Here is a 21,335-nt window from a genome sequence, read left to right on the forward strand (position 1 = left end):
ATATTCATGTTATAAGTTATAAAAGTAAAAAATTAAAATACTGTGGTATTTTTGCAGGGATAGACAAATCAGAGAAACAAAAAGGTAATAATGAACTGAGTTTCAAATGAGAACTTAGATTATATTAAATATGAGTTTCACATTAATAGGGAATTGGTCTTAGACATTTGGTGATTCCTCTTGAAAAATATAGTTTTATGCCTATTTTATGCCATATACAAAATAATTGGATTTAGGTAGGACCTAAGAGTTAAAAACAAAAATGTGAAACTTTAAAAAAAAACTAGGAAAATAATTTAATATCTAATTGGATAAGATCCATCTAAGCAAGATAAAAACTGTAGAAATCATAAAGGAATTCATCAAAAATTGATTTTATAAAGTTTACAATTTTCTCTGTGATTAAGATACCTAAACAAGTTTAAAGATAAGCAACAGCCTGGGAGAACATATTTGTTACTTTTACCATAGAGAAAAGGTTCGTATACTAAATATAAAGAGAGCCCCTATAAATAAATGAAAATATAATCTAATGGAAAAAGGGGCCAAAGAGCAAAACATACAAATCAAAGAAGTAGAAATTAAATGCCCAATAAATACACAGAAAAATACTCAACTTCACAAGTAATTAGGGTGCAAATTAAAAACACTAATGAAAATTTCTCACTTATTCACAAAATATGGTTAACACTAATTGCTGTAAGATTGTGGAGCATTCTTGGGCGATGCAAATTGGTAGATACTTTTCGGAGGGCAATTTGGTGGTATTTATCAATAATTTAGCCCTGGCTGGTTTGGCTCAGTGGTTAGAGCGTCCACCCGCTGACTAAAGGGTCCCGGATTTGATTCCCGCAAAGGACACGTACCTTGATTGCACAGGCTTGACCCTGGCCCGGTCAGGGCTTGTGCGGGAGGCAGCCAATCGATGCGTCTCTCTCACACTGATGTTTCTCTCTCTCTCTCTCTCCCTCTCTCTCCCCCTTCCACTCTCTCTGAAAAGCAACGGGTTAAAAAAATCAAATAATTTAAAAGATTTATCCTTTATTCAGCAATTCCAGTACTTGGTATCTATCCAAAGAGAAATATATCCAAGAGTGTCTGAGAAGAACATGCAAGGGAGAAACTGCCCATGATTTAATTCTTTATAATGTAGCGGATAAATTATGGAACATCATTTTATTGCAATATTATGTATCCATTAAAAATGAGGTAGATGTAAAAAGAGTTCCAGAACTGTTAAATGAGAAGTCAGTCATAATATAATTTTTTACTATGATTCCATTTACATTTTTATATAAATGTGTGTGTAGGTAAGAAAGACTTTTTCCTTTACTCAAAGTAATCATCAGGCTCTTGATTGATTTACCCTCTGGTTAATTCAAATAGAGGTACATTCTGAGAAGGAAATGATTGCACCATTTCACGCACAGCAGAGGCAGCCTGGGGGTGGAGAGGTTTGACACCACTCCTGACTCTGCTCCTGGTAGCTATGAAACCTGGCAGTTGACCTCTGTGAGCATCAGGGGTTCTTTGTTTGTTTGTTTGTTTTACAATTAAAAGAGGGATCAAGAAATACAACTTATGGATTATAGTTTTCAAAGTACTTCAGTGTATATGTATTTCTATTTTTCCTTTGGTTAATGTTAATAAAGAACCCAGAAACCCAGAATAACTAGATTTAATCTTAATTTGAAAGAATTTTAAACACGAGTTTCTTGTGAACTTTTCACTTTTTAGAGTGGTGAACCTTAGAAGAACATGGAAAGAAAGCCCATATGAGGAACAGTGAATAAAGTTTCATGGGCCTTCCACACACCTTAAAGTCATTTTCTTATGGGTTGACTTTTGACATCCCCTTCGAAATATATGTATATTGAAGTCCTAACCCCCAGAACCTCAAACATGGCCTAATTTGGAAACAGGGTCATTGAAGATATAATTAGTTAAGATGAAGTCACACTGGAGGCGGTGGGCTCCTAACCCGGTATGAATGGTGTTCTTATGAGAAGAGGGAAATTTGGACACAGACCTACAGGAAGAATGCCATGTGAAAGCGAGCCTGAGATTGGAGTTCTGCTGCTACAAGCCAAGGAAGGCTTGCGGCTACCAGGAGCTGGAAGAGGCGAGGAAGGACCCTCCCCTAAAGGCTTTGGGGAGAGCAGGGGAGAGTCAAAACTTTGGTTTTGAATTCCTGGCCTCCGGAATTGTGAGAGATAAATTTTTGTTGCTTTGAGCCACCCAGTTTGTTTCAGCAGCCCTAGGAAACTCATACACAACTCCAAATAAATTTTGGTTAATTCACCATAGAATTAATTCAATTGTGACTCATGTGAATACATAAGCATAATGCTACAATGAAGCCTGCATTAATTATAGACAATTACCAAGAGAACGATGTTAAACTTCATAACATCTCATGAAAAAGTTGTAGAAAATAAAAATTTCATTTTACACACTGAAACGTCTATGAGGTAAATTACAATTTAAGAAGCAGAAACTAATACGATTATAGTTTTTTAAAAAATTAAATCACCAACTGATATAATCAGCCTTTGTATATGTATTACTATTAATTTTAAACACTTACAGTGTTTCACGTCTTTATAATGCTGGTTATTTTGGTCATCAGGAATAGTAACATTAATTACTTCCTCTTTATGTGAGTCATCAGTTATAGGTTCCATAAAAACCTCTGGAAAAAAGTAGGACACACTGTAGATCAGACATATGTTAATCTTTTATGACTTTTATTTTCTAACCCCATTTTTGTTCACAAGGATTTTAGGCAGAGATTCAAATTCCAAATTACACCATATTTCCAACAATAAACTCTGTATCATCCCATAGAACAGTGCAGCACATCATTTTTCTAGGATAATGGGTCATCTTCCTTAACTGTTATGTTAAATGCTTACCCACCTTCTATATTGGAAGTCACATCACTAATGTCTGAGGAAAAACCCCCAGATAAAAAAATAAACAATATAAAATTCATTGGGACGATGTGATTTATCCACTAGTGTGCCGTGTCTCTCCAGAAGTTCCTTCCTGTTGCCCAGCTGGTCCTGTAACTAGCTGGGACATTATGACCTCACTGCCCAAGGGTCAGAATGCTGGGGAGGAGTTTCCAAGTGCTTTGTGACTCAGCCTGATGTCTATTTTATCTTTGGTATTCTAATGGTCTTCAGTTTTTTAAAAAACCATTATAAGATTTTCTTTGAAAATTAAGAAATATGTATTCATGAAATAATGTGAATTATTGGTCCTTGGATTTTATTTAATTAAAAAAATTATTTTTCAATTGCAGTTGTCACTCAATATCGTAATAGTTTCAGGTGTACAGCATAGTAGGTAGATTTATATAACTTATGAAATGATCCTCTGAAGGTCCGCAGGATTTTAAAGAGCCATTAATATTGTTGATAGTAAAATGAGAACACACCTCTTCGGTTTTCAAAGCATTACAACATCATCTGTTCTTTTGGATAACTGAAACGAAAATGTCAGTTAAGAACTAATCAGAGACACTAAGATTCAATCCAGATGCCCAGCAAGTTCTGGTTCATGGGTTATGTTAGCTATAGCTCTTCAGGAAAAGTTTTTTGAAACTCATCTTTTTCGTGTTTTTCTTTAGCAAATATAAAATATTTACTTTACTTAAAATTTGGTTACAATAAACCCATCTTTTATCTCACAGGTTGATAAAATCATCTAATATTTAGTCAAAAGTGGCCTTTCATATAGATATTATCCATATATTTCTCATCTGTAACTCATATAATAAGCAATAAAGCAAGAAATCAAATGCACGCTATCACCAATATTGCTCTCCATGATAATAAAGGATCAACTAACTTTCTTTCAATTTAAATTATTGTTGATGAATAGCCTCTCAGCATTAGAGGACATTTATAATTAAAATGACACAAGCATCAGTGAAAAAAAAAGCATGCATTTCAAAAGACCTGAAAATTTTTTCAGTGTAACATAGGCTCACAAATTAAGTCCAACCTGTGGTTTCTACATACCTGATAATTAAAGAATGAATGTGAAGGGAGTCTAATTGCATAAGAGGAGGAGGGGAGGCAGAGAGGATTTAAATACTTAAGTATAATGGAAGCCGGTTTCTTAGTGTCAAAGAAGGGGTTATAAATATGTAAACAAAGCTTGGCCTGAAATTAAAGGTAACTATTTGAACCCATGATTTTTTATGTATATAGACAGATATAGCAATAAATATGTGTAAATGTATGTATGCATATGAATGCATATATTACATACACATATGCACTCATGCATACAATAACTCCCTATCTCTGTCCACTGAGAGGATATCACGACAGTGACATTCCAATTCAATGAACATGGCTAGTCCCCTGACCTAGGCATGTGGATGTACCCTCAACTAAAGGAATCAGCCCAGCCGGGCATGGCTCAGCGGTTGAGCGTCGACCGAGGATCCAGGAGATCGGGGTTCAATTCCTGGTCAGGACACATGCCCGGGTTGCGGGCTGCAGCCAATCAATGACTCTCTCATCATTGATGTTTCTGTCTCTCTCCCTTTCTCTCTGAAATCAATAAAGATATATTTAAAAAAAAACAACCTAAAGGAGTCAGAAATTCTTGGAGAAATGGCTGGCTCTAGGTCTGGGGCAGGAAGAATCCAAGATGAGTATAGAAAAATAATTATCAAAGCCTCAAAAATGACCCTGTGCTCTAAGGTAGAAATTCCACTTCTGGGAAATTATCTTAATGAAATAATCATGAATGCTAAAAAAAAACAAAAAATTAGTCAAAAATATGTTCATTACTTCATTGTTTATAAAGAGAAAAATTTAAACCACGTAAATAACAAATAATAGGGTAATTGACCAAAAATGTCATGAATATTCACTGAATTGGATGTTAGACAGATATTAAAATTAAGTTTATGAGAATGTGTAGATTATAATGTTAAATTATACGTGTATCCACCTGCCTGTTAGTCACTTAGTAGCCTTCTCAGTTATCAGATTGACTGTCTCCGTATTGTAGTGCTTGTGTTCAAGTAACCCTTATTTTACTTAATAATGGCCCCAAAGTCATTCACATAACTTTCTGCAGTATATTGTTATAATTGTTCTATTTTATTATTAGTTATTATTAATCGCTTACTGTGCCCAATTTATAAATTAAATTTTATTATACGTATTATGTATAGGAAAACCACAGTTTATATATAGGGTTTGGTACTGTTTGTGATTTCAGGCATCCACTGGGGGTCTTGGGACATATCCCCCATGGATAAGGGGGGTTGCTGCACCAGTCTTCCTTGGAAGACGAGGTCTGGTTGGGAACGAAACTGTTTTATTGGACAATTGGAAGGTGTGAGTCCCACTGAATCAAAGGTGTAAGAGCTCCCCTGTACCTATGGCTGCTGTCCCAAGGGGCAGAGCCTGGGCTGCTGCTCAGTCTGTGTCCCCAGGCGGTGGCCTGGTGAGCAGCGTCTGCACAGGGGCAGGGAGCCCCAGGTTCCCTCCCCTTCGGTCCATCAGTGTGGGATCTTAGCTTTCAGCGGCATTTTCACCACTTGCCCTTTCCGCCCTGGGAAGGGAGTGTTTCGTCTTGTGTATTCCCCACCCTTGCTTCCCAAGGTTCCTTTGGGCCTTTCGGGGAAACTGATGTTATGATCTGCATGGTGAAAAGTAGATTTGTTACCAGGGCAGCAGGTGGACAGTCTAAAAGGAGGGATACTTTTTAAATAAATAGAGTGTGTGTGTCAAAGGGGACATAACACAGTACTTAAGAGCAGGGGCTCTGGAGACAGATACCTGGGTTCAAACCCCAGCTCCACCACAAGCCAGCCGCACAACCTCAAATAAGACTCTGGTGCCTAATCCTCAATTTCCTCATCTGTGAAGTGGGAATAATAAAAAATGTATTTACCGCATGAGATTGTGGTGAAGGTAAATTCAGGTAACCCAAGTAAAGCCCTTGGCACAGTGCCCAGCCCTGGAGAGCAGGAAGGTTCTCGGCTGTGCTCACCCGTCCCCAGTTTACGGCGGGCACCCAGCCTCCACCTTTGCAGCGGATTACGAAACAGTCACCGTCACCGTCACCATGAGAATGGGATGGGAGAATATACGTCACATACCAAGAAAGCATGGTGCTTGGCACAAAGTAAATTCTCAGCAGATAAAAACCCCGGCAATCCTTTCCCCTTAACCGCCTTCCTAATTTCCCCTTGGGCACCTGGCACCCCCTCTGCTCCCCTTCGATCCTTCCCAACACGGTGGCTCAGGAATCGGGAGCAGTGGAGGAGGGTGGTCATTTGAAATGACCTCGTTCACCCCTCCTCCCCCTTGGCAATGGGTGAGGACCTTCAGGACCTTTCTTTCCCATTTCTGGATCCAAGTCACCGGGACTTTCCGCAGTCACTCAGGAGAGACAATGCAAATTCCAGTGAGATATCACGAGCCCAAGGGGAGCACGATCTTCCTTCTGAATAAAAACAGACAGCATGGAAATAACCAGTGTGCAGCTCTTAGGACCTTTCTGGACTTGCAGTTTTCTGTTTCTTTCATTTCCAACCCAGAGGCTCGCAGAGTTATGCTGAATTCAGTGTCCAGGCAATGCCCTGCCGGTGCTCAGTAGCAAAGCCACACCTTCTGTCTCCTGCACATCCTCAGGAGCTAAGGGTGGGAACGGGCTGAGCACTGTTCCTGGGGGTGTGACATGGGGCTTCGTTTGGAATGAATTTTCTTGAACGTCCATGGTTCAATAGGTGCTGCATCTAATGGTCTTACTATTTAGAAATCCCAACACCTTCCTACCTGTTCCTCTTTCAACAAATGCTGCCTCCTTCTGTGATCTGCAGTTCCATCGTTTCGTGGACGGAATCGACAGGGCCCTAGGAAGGGGAGGGTAAAAGTCACTCACTCCATCACATTTATCTCACCCGCCTGAAGACACAGCCTGGCCTTACATCCTGACGTCTTGCAGGCCTCTCAGGGGAAGCAGGAATGGAGGACACTGACCGTCTGCGTAACTCCTGTGACCCGAGAGGAGGCTGCACAAGTCAGGCGTGTGGGGCAGACGCTGCTTTTAAAATGTGACTCCTGTTCGTTCCTAAACTTAGTTTACGGAATATGTGCATAAAGAGATTTCATAGCTGCACATGGCTCTGGCCTCTCAGTTGCATATTTTTAATTGTTCATGTACCTACGTGTTTTATATTATGGTTGAAGAATTAATGTCAGTTCATTTCTTTAGCGGAGAAAAATTAGCAAAGAAGTAACTGTGATGGTTCTGCAAACCTTATTGTCAAAGCTAAGATCTTCTGCTTTGGGTGTTTCCGCTTATTAATTCTTAAGAGTCTGCTTGTTTGCTTACACGGATGAATACCATGCATGTTTTGCTTTGCACTTCACAGCAGAGAATGGGGCCTGAAACTTTCTTGTGTACTCTGTGAGTTGCTCACGGGGACACCTCGCTGCCACCCTGGGTGAATCCCCCTGGACTTTCAGACCGTCTCCCTGTCTCCTTCCCGCTCAGGAGCCTCACCGTGGCCTCCAGCATCACCCTCACACCCCTCACAGCCTCAACACTGGTCATGCTCACCTCCTGGTGTCCTGTTAGACCCGCTGTCCCACCTAATTTCTGGCCCAGGGTCCACTTTGTGCCTGTAAATGCGCATCTTGTGTATAGAAATAGAGTGGTGCCTCGGTTTTCGAATGTGATCCGTTCTGGAGGCCGGTTCGAGCTCTGAAACGTTGGAAAACCGAGGGATCCACAGCCGACAGCTAGGTCTCGGAGCCTGTCCTCAGTGGAAGCCGCGGGGCATGTTCCCCTTCTGAAGCGGGTTCAAAAAGCGGAGCATTTGCTCCTGGGTTTACGGCATTCATAACCCGAAATGTTCGCCCACGGAGACATTCGAAAACCGAGGCACAGCTGTACTTTATGATCTCAGACGGACGGGTCATAGAAGCATCTCAGATGCATGGATCATGGAAGCACTAATGCAAGCACTTTAACAAATATCCAGAAAGGAAACTGAAAGCTGGGTTCCTACACCACATGGAGCCCGTGTCCCCGGAAACAGAAATGAATGGAAAGAAAGCCCAGTGTCTACTGGGTGAAGGCAATTCCCACAGTTAGGAGGGTGGGCTTCTGAGCCCACCTGTGTGGCCTTAAATCCAGCGCCATCACTTTCTGGCTTGTGACCTTGAGTAAATTATTTAACATTGACCATAAAATGGAGATAAACATAGGTAACCAGCCCATGAGGTTGTCATGAGCATTAGATGAGATTATCCATGAGAAATGCTTAGAGTGTACTTAATCTGTAGATGCACTCAATAAATGTATGCTTTTGGTGTATCATGAAATTGATATTATCATTATTATATATTGCTTTTAATTACTCTATAGTAGCAGACCTTAATTAGGTACCTGTCTGCTATTCATTCATTCATCAAAGGTTTATTGAGCATCTAGTATGTGCCAGGCACTCTCTTCTAGATGCTTGGGATATATCAATAAACAAAATAGACAGAGATCTGCAATGCCATGGAGTTTATATTTTTAGTGGAAAGAGATAGACAATAAACAAAAGCCTAATAAACAAATAAATTATATAATATAAATGCTGGGGGGAAAAGAAAATTTGAGCAGAGAAAGGGGTATTGTGTGTCTGTGGGCAGGTGCAATCAGCAGAGACCTTGTTGAGAAGGTGATGTTTTAGCAAAGACTTTGAGGAAAAGGGGTTAGCCAGGAGGCTCTCTGGGGGAAGAGCATCCAGTCAGGGGAACAGCCAATGCAAAGGCCATAAACATGAGTGTGCTAGTGTGCGTGAGGCCAGCAAGGAGGCTGGGGGTGGGGTGGGGCTGAAATGGAGGGATAAAAGGGAAGCTGAGGCTTTTGATCTGAGTGTAGAGAGTAGCGCTGCAGTTTTGAGCAGAGAAGGGCCTATGCTCTCATCCACAGGTAGGGCAGGGGTGGGCAGCCCAGTTCCTCATTTCCAGCCAATGTTAAAAAGCCTCAGCATTGCCCTGGCTGGTGATGCTCAGTGGTTAGAGCACCAGCCCGCTCAGGGGTGGGTTGCAGGCTCCATTCCCAGTCAAGGGCAGGCACCTCGGTGTCGGGTTAGGGCATGGGGTGCCTGCAGGAGGCAACCAACCAATGTGTCTCTCTCACATCGTTTCTCTCTCTCCCCCTCCCTCCCTTCCCCACCCATTCCTCCTGCTCTCTCAAAAAAAGCAATGGAAAAAATATCCTTGGGTGAGGATTTTATAAGAAAAAAAAAAAAAAAAAAGCCTCAGCATCTTTCCCAAGGTTTTCCCTTAACCACAGATTCATGTGGGCCAAATGTCCCTGCTGTACCTCCATGCGATTATACTTCTGATTGAGACAAGCCCGATGTGAAATAATTAGCCTTTAAACAAATAAGTAAGTCACAATCCATGAATTTTCTAAACAGTGCTGCCTCTTGTGGGTGTCAGTCAGCATGTAGTTTGTAGCAATCCCAAATACATCGTTGTAGAGACATACGTAGGCAGTCATGGAGAATAGCTATCCGTGGTATTGTTTCTGAGTTAATGAACATAGGATTCTGTTGCTGCCCTTTCCCTCTAGGTTCTATATATTTCTTGAAAATGTTTAGACTCTTACCCTTTGCTGATTTGATAATATGTGAGGTCATGTCTCAGTCGTACGACATGATTTCCTTTGGAGCAGATGTCCATCTTAATTGAGTATGCAGTAATACAGTTATAAACTCAATAAAAGTTTAGCTAGATGGAATTGAATTTCCTCATTTAGTTATTAATTCATTAAGTCCTGGGGATTTTTGCTTGGTTTTTGTCATCATGAGAACTCAGATGATGAATACTGCATTAAAATAATGACAAGTTTCAGTTAAAATAATGTATTCTCCTAAAATCCACTTCACAATGAAGACAAGCCAGAGAAAATATATTACTGTTATGGTACATGACTCTACCATTGCTTTTCAACGACATTTCTTTATCATGGTCAATGTGACAATGAAGTTTTCTTAGATGCAGAGCTGAGAATTTGGGATGATTGAAAGACTGGACAGATAATGACCAGCTTAACTTCTAAGGGAAGTAAGTTTCTTATGTTAGTATCAATTTTTGCTGTTCCAGGACCACTGCAACATGAAGAAATAAATAAGCACACACATAGAAAAAGACAGAATAGATGATGGTTACGTGTCCTTTATTTGTGACCTTAGGATTCCTAAGCTCACACAGAACTGATTCCATAGAGGTTCGTTAGCTTTATCTTGCTTTTCTAATGGATTTAATTGTGTATGTTCTTATAGTCAAACCCTTAATTTAATCACAAATGGAACTAAAAATAAGGTAATCATATTTTTCTGATGCAGTTAGAAAAGATACTGGAAAACTTAGAAATTAGAACACCAAAAGCTAGCAAAACAGCTTAATCATTGGGCTAGAACTGGATTCTTCCCTCTAAAAGTTACAAAAATTCTTATTTACTCATTGAAACCTCTTACCCAGAATTAATACCTGCCCAGAAAGAAACATCATGTTGTAAAGGTTTTTTTGTTGATATATTTTTTAAAGCAGGAAAAAAATCTTTCCAAAACCCACTTTGTTTGGCTAATTCTAAGAGAGAATCACCTACCTGATCAAGGACCAAAATGATCCAAGAACGAGTAACAACAGTACTGCCTGGCTGATGTGGCTCAGTGGTTGAGCGTTGACCTATGAACCAGGAGGTCACAGTTCGATTCCAGGTCAGGGCACAGGCCCGGGTTGTGGGCTTGATCCCCAGCAGGAGGCGTGCAGGAGGCAGCCAATCGATGTTTCTCTCTCTCTCCCTCTCCCTTCTTCTCTAAAATCAATAAAAACATATTTTTTTTTAAAAATGACAACAGTATTATCCAAGTGACACATCTGGCTCCTTTGCACACACCTCTCAGAGAAACGGCCATGCTTTTCCTAGTGTTTCGTTTCTCACAGTGTGTTGCCCAAGGGGCATGGGTGTGATGCAAGGTGAGAGAGCCCAGGAAGGGCTGGGCTTCCCTCCAGGACCAGAATGACGGGCTGGCATAAATCACCACAAGACGATGAGAACTCTATCCAAGACCCTCAGTGTTTTGCCTGTTAAAGAGGTGTTTCAAACAGACAAAACACTGTAATCTTATGAGAGATGTTAAAAGTACGAAGGAAGGAAAGTCAAGAAGATAAATCAAAACGGTTGAATATAATATAGATAAGAATTTAGTGTGGGCAAATAAAATAGAAAATTTATAAATGTATAAAAGTCAAGTCAGGATTTAGCACAATAGAGCTAGTAGAAAACACGCAATAATTTCGTACAGGTTCACTGCCGGTTCCATCCTAATGCACGGTGACATGGGGAGCTTTGGGAAGGTTCCACGCTGGCCCGCAGAACTGTTAGCAAGGGGGCAACGAGACCTCCAAGAGAAGTTTGTCAATGGGAAAAAAGGGCTGAAGGGCAACTGGTAACAGTCTTCAAATATGTAATGGGTATGCAAATAAAGCTGTGATTTACTATGTTTGTACTTACTGTATATAGTCTTTGGATCTTTATTAATGTGAGACTCTAAAACGGTGAGTGGAAATGCAAAGATAATCGTTTGGTTCAAGTTGAATGGAAGAATTTGAGATGCTGTCAAGTGCTTGGTGGGTTATACTAAAGGGAACTGTAGGACTTCTATGCTTGAAGAACTCTGAGAGTACAGTCAGTTTCCACCTGCAATGTCACTGGTATGGTTTGGGAGGGTAGAAGGAAGGGATTAAGAAATCTCCCGCCCAGCCGGCATGGCTCAGTGGCTGAGCATCGACCTAGGATCCAGGAGATCAGGGTTCCATTCCCGGTCAGGGCACATGCCCAGGTTGCGGGCTCGATCACCAGTCGGGGGCGTGCAGGAGGCAGCTGATCAATGACTCTCTCATCATTGACGTTTCTCTCTCTCCCTCTCCCTTCCTCTCTCTGAAATAAATCAATAAAGACATATTTTAAAAAAAGAAAGAAAAGGAATCTCTCAAAATTGCTTCCATTCATCCTGGCCCTCAGAAATGAGAAAACACCCGGGGAAGAGAAAAGTAACCACCTTGGAAGTAGAAATGGACTTTGGGTGAGTATTTCTCAGCCTATTTCCTTTTCATTGTTACCCTCCTAAGGAGCGTTTTTAGACATTTTATTACACATCACCCCCACCCCATGAAATTTTAACACCACATATATATTTCATCACTGTGTATGTACTTTGTCCCCTTAGAGGGCCATGGCCCCTTGTAATATCTACCCCACACCAATCAAGGGTTATGCTTTTGGTCACAAAATGCATGTTCTTCAGTGAAAATGCATGCTCTCTAAAATAAACATGGGTCTGAATGGGAGGTCACTGAGGATGGGAGAAAAAAGAAGTTACATATATTTCAACTCTGGCTACAGGGCCCACACGGCCAGCATCCTCATGTATTGCCTGCACAGGGAACCTTCTGGCTTCCCTTTACTTCTGTTAAATGAAGAGATGAATTCTTTGCCTTTGCTCTATCTTCTAACTGCAGTGGTGGCAATCTTTGGGAGATCCTGTTCCTCTCCGAGAACAGTAAGAAAGGAATGTACATACGCACAGTCTCACACTCTATAAAATGCATGTGTACTGAGTTTCAGAGCTTTATAATGAATTACGGACCATTATAATGAAGGGATCCAGCAGATGACACCTGAACCACAGATCAAGCTTAACATCATAAAAGGGACAACTAGACATTATATGCTTCCTGATGTAATGCAATAGGGAAGAAGCAACATCACTTATATAGTATTCTTGCTAAAAAATGTTTAACCTGAATCTAATAATAAGGAATCAGAAAAAAATTTCAGATTGTGGGACAGTCTACAAACAAACCAGCCTGAACTTTTTAATGAGTGTCATGAGGGACACACAACACACACAACACACACACACACACACACACACCGAGAACTCTAATCCATTTACTAAAGGTAATGGCAACTAAACACAATACGTGATTCTTAATTGGATCCTGGATTTAAAACAAAATCTATAAACATTTTTGGGACAACTGACAAAGTATTTTAAAGTTTTATGACGTCTGCAACTTATTTTGACATGGCTCATCAGTAAGAATGTATTTACAGAGAGAGAAAGAAAATACGGAAATGTTAACAATTAAAAAAACGTTAACAATTGATGCGTGTGAGTGAAGGGTATATGGATGTTCATTATAATCTTTCCTTTTTGAAATTTCTCAAAAAGAAATAGTAGTGGCTACATGTATAATTCAACTAAAAAAATAGTGGCAGATGAAGGACAGCCAGCCAGGTTCAGAGGAAGAAGCCAGGTGTCAGTCTCAGACCCAGAACCAGAGGTGCCTGAGGGGCTGCTGGAGCTCAGGTCCTCCATTTACATTGGGATGTACTTGTGATGTGGTTGGGCCAAAGAGATTAAAAAAACCAAAAACCTCCTGTAATGATTTTCTTTAGAATTTGCCAAACAAGGTTCTGTGGGAATAAAAATACTCTGTAATTAAAAAATAAGAGTCGTGTGCCAGAACTTACCCCAGAGGAGTTGATTAGTGCAATTAGCAATATAACAAGGAGGAATCTGTTCCAAGGAGTTGAAAAAAATATTTGGATTTTTAAATTAAATGGAAATTTCATATGCACAAACAGGGAATAGCAATAACCTTAGAAAGAATTAATAACAAATGTCTTCAGAGGCCAGCATCCTATGTGACTGAAATGCAGGAACGTAGTCCATTTCTAACGCAAAGCTCCTGTGGTTTTCCACGGTTCGGGGCTTCGAGCTGCCCCAAGGGCCCGGGCTCAGTGCCTTCATTCTCTGCCCAGTGCGGCATCCGTGGGACTTCCTGCGCATTGCAGGGCAGGGGCTCTTATTTCTCTGTACCCTTAGGGCTGTCAGATATTCTTTCAGCCAAAAATGATGCTAAAACATCTTTGCCTATCTTGTCCTCTCAAAAATAAACAGGGGGGAGGGCAGTGATTTTGTTGACCAGAGCACAACATTGAGAGAGGTAGCAGCATCGGGATTCCACGAGAGAGCGTGGACGCCAGGCAAAGCAAGGGCTGGCCGGCCGGGGGGGTCAGCGCAGAACCCACTGTGCCCGCCAGCCAGCCCTTTCTTATTTGGACAAAGCAAGATTTCATGCTTTTAGGCTCTGGTGGCAGCCACAGATGGCTTTAACACATTACATACAATGCAACGAAATCAGGGTTGTTTAGTTAGTCTTTAATCGGTATTACAATAAATGCACTAATACATTCTTAATCTACTTCCCTCCACCAACCGCTATTTTGTCATACTTAAATGCTCAGTGGAAGCACGATCACCACCTAGTCACAGGCTCTCGGGTCACCCCGGGTGGTGAGTGAATGAATCAGAGAAGGCAACATTTCTTCAGGCGAGACTCGCCTGGGTTTCTTCAGGCGGGAAGCAGCACAGAACGTGCTACCCTGTCTGCTGGAAAGGAAAACCTGGGAAGGGGGGAAGGAGGAGGCTAGTGCCAGCTCCACGATGCCCTTGGCAACCGTGGTGCCATCCCTGGGGCAGAAATTAATTTCATGCCATCATGTAGCAAGGCAGAGGGGGGAGAGCGTGGAGGAAGGGGGAGGAAACATTGGCTGGACTCAGGAGCTCCGAGGGCCAGCTGGGAAGGTTCCAGGTCAGTGCTCCGGGAGCCTGAGCTACACGCACCAATAACCGGTTGTACTTTTGTGGGTTGTTTTTTTTACTGCAGGTTTAGTATTATGCAGAGACCGCCAGGGCTCCCTACCCTGAAGGAAGAACAAACAATGCACTGATCTGGCTCAGGGCTTCGGCTGACCATCCTTGGTCATTTATAAACTTCCTTCCATTTCTCTCTTCTGGGAAACAGGACAAAATATCTTGAATGGAAGAAACAAGGAACAGCGGGGTTACAAAAACACATTCAGTTCAGGGCGAACTGGTCACTCATTAGCCTTTGGCTAGAAACCAGTGTCCACCCAGTGTGCAGACCCTGTTGGGGGCAGAGACGAGCCACCCCGTGCAGTGTCCCTGATAAAACTGCCGATTGGACGTGGTGTGGCCGCTGGAGGTGAGGCCTCGGGTCTCTCCGGCTCTGCGGGAAGTTAGGCCACGGGAGCAGGGCGGGAGTTTTCAGGGACCCGAAAGGAAGGCTTGTTTTAGAAAAACTTGCAGGTCATCCAGAGTTCCAGATGCGCTCGGTACTTAGAAAACACGTACAGAAAAGTCGGCCGGCGAGGTGGAAAGTACAGTCTCTCAGTCTCACACCCTGAATCCCAGGGCCGCTGGGGCGCACGCAGGTCCCAGGCAGAATTGCCACCGGCTTAGGAACGCTTTCTCCAGACCCAGGGGGGTGAGGGGCGGTCCTTCTTGCACCCCGTGGTTGCCCACAGGTCGTGGCTAGCAGCGCTCAGGGTTCAGACACAGGAAGGGAGGGGGACCATCGCCCCTGGTCTCCACCTCGCCTGCTCCTGGAAGTCCTTGCCTTTCTCAGCCGGGGAGATCTCCCACCTGGACTCCAGGAGCAAACGGCTCTCCTCTGTCTTCCGAAGGGTCAGGTGGGGCATTAGTGACACATCCTGCTGGTCATCTCTTTCTGGAAAGCAGGGGGAGAAGAATGGTTAGGGGAAACCAAAAGCAGAGCAATTCCTTGTTGAAGGTTTTGACCTCTGCAGCCTTTGAACAAGACATTGTAAGTGTGGCCCACGAATAAGGCTTCGCTTGCAAATGTCTTCTGCTTGGTTTTTGGTTTTTATAAATCAAAGCATGCTTAAAAACATGGCTAACTTGCTGGAAATCCAGGTTCCTTGCTTTTTCTGAAATATTACAAGATCTGCAGCCACTGGGCAGCTGGAGTTAAATGGCTGTCCTCTTCAGATGCAGAACATGCTCTCCAGTTTACCCCAGGCCCCACCACTCCCAGTTGGCTCTCCAACGGAAACCAACTACCACTTACAGGTGGACAGGATCATTGGATTTAGACTGCTGTGTTTCTTAAGGAATAATTAATTTCTCTTTACCTAAGTTTCCATCAAAGATACAAAATGAAGGACAGTCTAAGTTGGTGTAAGTCAAGAAAAGCAGGAGGGAAGACATTTCTTAATGGAAATGAATCTACCAATGGGTCTGACATGGAACCAACCACCTTGCCTTTCACCCGCCTACCACCTGCCTGGCTCTTGTGCTGCCCATTCTCTTTCTCTGGGCCTCTGCACCGGCTGAGACTCTGACCTGTGGCCTGCTCCTACCACATCCTGCCTTCTTTCCTTGGCTAATTGCCGTTCCTTTTCCCAATCGGGCAAGAGAAATTTCACCTGCCTGGTGCACCTTCCAACACTCCCACCCAACCCACTGTGAAGTTAGCCATTCCCTCCACTCGTGCTCATCTGGAGTCTTGCATGTGATGAGCTGGCATGTACTCTGTGTGTGCATGGGTCGTGCCCGCGTCTGTCAGCCCTTCTCCACTGTGAGCTACTAAGTGTCAGGAAAAAGAAACACTCATTCACTCACTACGCGTGCTTTCACCATGTGCCCCTCAGCCTTCCACAGTGCCTGGCACAGTAGCGGCTCCTCTCTCCCATCAAGAACTGCCTGGAAAGCAGCCTGGAATGAGCCCTGCACCGTGCAGCATTCAGGAGGACACGTTTAATGTCATTTCCATTAGATGAATGAGCTGTGTCCAAGTCCCACCTGCTGCAGAACTGATGCCAGCTGCTATATCTCTTCCACACTGACCTGGGATCACCCCAGCCTATAAAATAGGAAACATCTGAGTGAAAGGAGCTTGAGCGCGGGAGTGCCCAGGTGCTCCGAGACTGTTAGGAAACATACCAACGTGTTGGTTAGAGAAACAACAGAACATACATGGAAGAATTTAGGCGCTTTTGCACCCCTAGAATATTATCAAATACAGGCAGGTACAAACGGATACATAAATTGAAAAATTAAATGAGCATCTACTTAGGCTTATTTCCTTGTACTATGTTGCAGGTGACTGGGAGACGGGGTTGCTGTTCGCAAGGAGCTACAGTGAGGAATGAAAATAAATGATGACAATCTTGAAGTGAATTTTCTGCTCCTTTTTAAAGCTGCCAAAGGCTCTTATGTTTTTGGTTCACTTTTGATGATAGAGGTGGGAAAAATAAAGTGGGAATGCAAAGTGTGTATGTGTGTGTGTGTGTGTTTGAGGGAGCAAGAGACAGAGTGAGGGGGTTCATGGAATGAACACAATTTTGGCTTTATCACTAATTCTGTAATTATTTGCAGTGGGTCAATTGCTTTTAGAAAGAAAGGAGCTAGCATTTGTTAAGCACCCATGAGGTGCAGGTGCTGGGGTGGGGGGTGTTTTGTCCTTGCATCTGTACAACTCTGAGAGGAGGAACTAAGACCCTGTTTGACAGGAGAGGAATCCGGGACTCAGAGCAGAGGTGTTGGCTCCTGCGAATAGGTAGCTACAGAGACTAAACAGTAACAGTTGCTTCCTTCAAACAAAGTCTGCTGTCCCTCAGTCTGTGCCTGGCACTGCTCTGCAGGTATCGCATCATGAAGCCCTTTCCCTAACCCTGTGAGGTAAGACTGCCATCCCCACTGGACTGAGGAGGAAACAGGCTCAGAGTCACACAGGAAGTGGCAGGGGTGGGATTCAAGCTCCGGCCTGAGTGCAAAGGCCGGCTTTCTGCAGTCCACCGCATGAATGCCGTTAAAGCGTCTGAGACGTTCTCATGAAGATGCATTCAGATGATAATGACAATACTGACTTTTACGTGTATTAATCACAGATGGTCGCAGTCATTCCTGAATTTTCAAAATGCCAAAGAGATGTTTTTCATCACCCAGATTAATACCATTTTGAATTACAGGTGCAATGGTAAATACTAAAACAATGATGTCACTAAAAGGCTGTAGACACTAGAAGTATGAATACAAAAAAGAAAGAAGAGGGAACCGTTTGAGAGACCAGTGCTTCCCCATCACACCATGCAGCCTCAAAATGCAGGGGAGAAACTGTTCACCAGGATGTCTCCTAACATTCATGCGGGGAAAGAATGGTTGAAACAGCAGATCAGAAACTGGAGGAAGGCAGGCTCGGTTGGATGCTCCTTTTTTCTTCTAGCACTTTCCCACTGGGTGGCGCAAATGAGCTGGTTAAGAAACAGCTGTTAGTGTGGGAAAAACCATGAAACCCCAAAGAGGCCAATACGGGGATCCATAGCTTTCCTCTTCTTCAAAGCCCCACTGCAGGGCCGAACACACTCCTTCCGACGGAGGACAGCGGCCTAAACAACTTCTACCCAGGCTGCGCTCTGAGGACGCAGTAGCCGCTGCAGGAGTCGTCAGAATGCGGTAGGGATTAGGGCCTGCCGCTGAAGAACTCCCATCAGTGCTTAAAAGGCTTCTGCAGGGGTTCTGAGGATTTCCTGAGAAATGCTCATAAGGGCTGTATTTGGCTTGTATATGAAGATTTTTTAAAGCACCAGATTTAAAAATAAAAATAAAAAATCTACCCTTAAGAGTAAGGCCCTGGCCGGGTAGCTCAGTTGGTTAGAGCGTTGTCCCCATATGCCAAGGTTGTGAGTTCGATCCCCAGTCAGGGCGTGTACAAGAATCAACTAATAAATGCATAAATAAGTGGGACAACAAATGGATGTTCCTCTCTCTCGCCCCCCCCCTCAATATTAATAAAATAAATTATATATTAAAACAAAAAGAGTACATCCGGGTTTCCATTGTCTTCGTTCAGTGACACTTACTTCCATGTAAGGCACTAATTGATTCTATAAAGTCCCTGGTTCCCCACTATCAGTAGGATGGACTCCATACTCCACCACCTGGCAAACAAAGCTCTTTATAACCGGGGCCTCCTCCCACCCTTCGCCTCCTGTTGAGTGGACCCCCACCCACTCACCACACCCACCAGGCAAACTGGGGTCCTCTCTGGCCTCCAGCAGGCCATGGCCTATCAGGGTTTTTAGTAGTTTCTCATAGGCCGTTTGTCCTGGGAAATGCTTTTTGCTCGCCTATGCCTGGCAAATTAGACATCTTTCATGATCCAACTGTCAGCTCCCGGAAAGGCTTCACTGGCTCCCTTCCTGGGTTCCCATCATTGTTCACTCCCTCCCATCACATCACTGTCTAGCAGCGCTGGACTGCACCATTCACTCCACTTCTGCCTAAAGCCGAGAAGACCCTTAAAACCTTGTTGTATATTAGTGTTTGATGAGAGATATTTTGGTCAAGTCACATAACAGTATATATGTGTACATATATGATTTGATCCAATTATTTTGGGGAAAAGTACCAACAAAATATGAGTGTAACATGATGAGTTTATCATTGGGTGAATGAAATTATATTCTATTTCTGATTTTTGCCCCTTTGCATGTTTTTTGGATCTTTAATGCACAAGTAATTTTTTCTAGGAAATAAGCTAGAAAATAAAACAGAAAAGGAGAAGTAGACCGAATCTCTAAGTTGAAATAATATTTAGTTTTAAAAATGAAGTTAAAGTGATTTTTGCTTAGTTTTTGTGGGGAATGGTGTTGTAGATGAAATCAGCATATCTTTTGTATAAGACACTCAATCTCTTCTGTTCTGATTTAAACACTTTTGAAATGGAGATAGTTTCTAGTCATCCCAAGAAGTAGAACAAACTTGCAAGAACTTTAAGAGTCAAATCTTACTCTAGTCTCTGAGTTCACCCATTTTTAGACCCGGTATTGGAGGGCAGGGAATAAGTGGTCCAGAAAAGTAAAATAACTTATTCTAAGTCACACAAATATAATTTCTGACCCAGCCAAGACTACAAAGTAACCAAATGACTCTCAGTTTATTATACTAGACCAGCGATTTTCAACCTTTTCTGTCTCATGGCACACAGAAACTAATTACTAAAATTCTGCAGCTCACCAAAAAATGTTATATTTTTTTGCCGATCTGACAAAAAAAAAAAAAAAGTACAATTTTGATTCATTTACACCAGAAGGTTAATGTTGTGCTGGTTGTTGTCATTTTTTAAATTTGACAATCTAAGGGAAAAGAGGTCAGTGCCCCTGACTACACTGTCAGGTATTGCAGGCTTTAAAAATCCTTGTGGCACACTGGTTGAAAGTCACTGCACTATACTATCACACACTTTAGTAACCTAGTTTTTACGTGAAATAAAGAAAAATAATTGATGTCTACTGGGTGTCAGTCATCGTGCTAGTATAGCAATTTTAACAAGTTAACATTAGAAATGATAAAATAAGCTCCAAAAACAATGATAAAATTATGGAATCACAGACGCTGTTAAAGATGGAAGACACTCGGATATGATCTAGTCCAATATCTACACCTCAGAGATGTGAAAAATCAGACCATGAGAGCCTGTGACTTGCCGAGGTGGCACAACTAATTAATGGCAGCTAAGACTCCTGGCCTTGAACGCCACACTTCGCGTTGATTTGAGAGAAGCAATAGTGTCAATAATCTTCCTTAGAGTTGGCTCAGTGAGCTTCAGGTAAAAGCCTTCTCGCATGAAGGGCTCTCCTTAGCCTAATTTCCTTCCATGGCTCCCCACGGTTTTCAAACTGAGTCCCAAGCTTAGCACACAGTGCTCTTCTCGACCTGGCCTCTTCTCAGTTCCGCAGCCTCATGTCCCAACCCTCCCCAACTCCTCCCTCCTGTTAAGCTCACAGCAATTCCCATACATATGCATGAGTTTGCTCCCGCCTTCCCACACCTTTCTCCCAATGCCAATGTCCTGTCCTTCGAGGCCTCAGTGCTGCCTCCTCAGGGATAGCCCCTCCTACCTCCCCACCTCACCCCCAAGAGGTATTAGGCCTTCCTCTCCCTCTCCAGGCTCCCCTGCGATAGTCTGTAACTTCTTGGGTCCAGCGCGAGGTTGCTCTGGAGATGAACCACATCTTGTTTGGACTCTGGTGCAAAAGATCTGGCACATACCAGGTGCTTAGAAATATCTGCTAATTAGATTAAAATCCAACAGAGAGCAATTAGGTCTCTAGATCCAGTCAAATGAGAGGTGGAGGGAAATATTCCACCACTGAGGACCTACTGTGGTGGAGGCACTAATGTCTATTTTGTGTACTTCTTCAAAACTCTGTGAGCTACGTGTTGCTTTTCCTGAGTTACAGATAAAAATGTGGAGGCTCAGAGAACTGAAGGAACTTGCCCAACTGCCCATGCTAGCAAGGGAAAGAACTCGGGTTAGCACCCACATTTCGCTGACTCGAGAACAAAAACCAACAAAAAACATACTGTTTTCATTACTCCACCGCGGGGAGGA

The 21,335-nt window shown here is 42.8% G+C and overlaps 1 protein-coding gene across 5 annotated transcripts in view; it reads right to left on the minus strand.

Annotated features, from left to right (window-relative positions):
* Positions 1 to 14,254: 14,254 nt before the first annotated feature.
* MOB3B (MOB kinase activator 3B) overlaps positions 14,255 to 21,335 on the minus strand; it is a 179,537-nt gene continuing 172,456 nt past the window's right edge. For all 5 annotated transcript variants that reach the window (XM_081151497.1, XM_081151495.1, XM_081151498.1 and 2 more), the window contains one exon: positions 14,255 to 15,647. In XM_081151497.1, coding sequence (XP_081007623.1) covers positions 15,618 to 15,647 — 30 coding nt within the window. In that variant the 3' untranslated portion in view covers positions 14,255 to 15,617. The remainder of the gene's footprint in view (positions 15,648 to 21,335) is intronic.

This window comes from Miniopterus schreibersii (assembly GCF_964146895.1).
Source record: "Miniopterus schreibersii genome assembly, chromosome: 11".
NCBI lineage: Eukaryota > Metazoa > Chordata > Mammalia > Chiroptera > Miniopteridae > Miniopterus > Miniopterus schreibersii.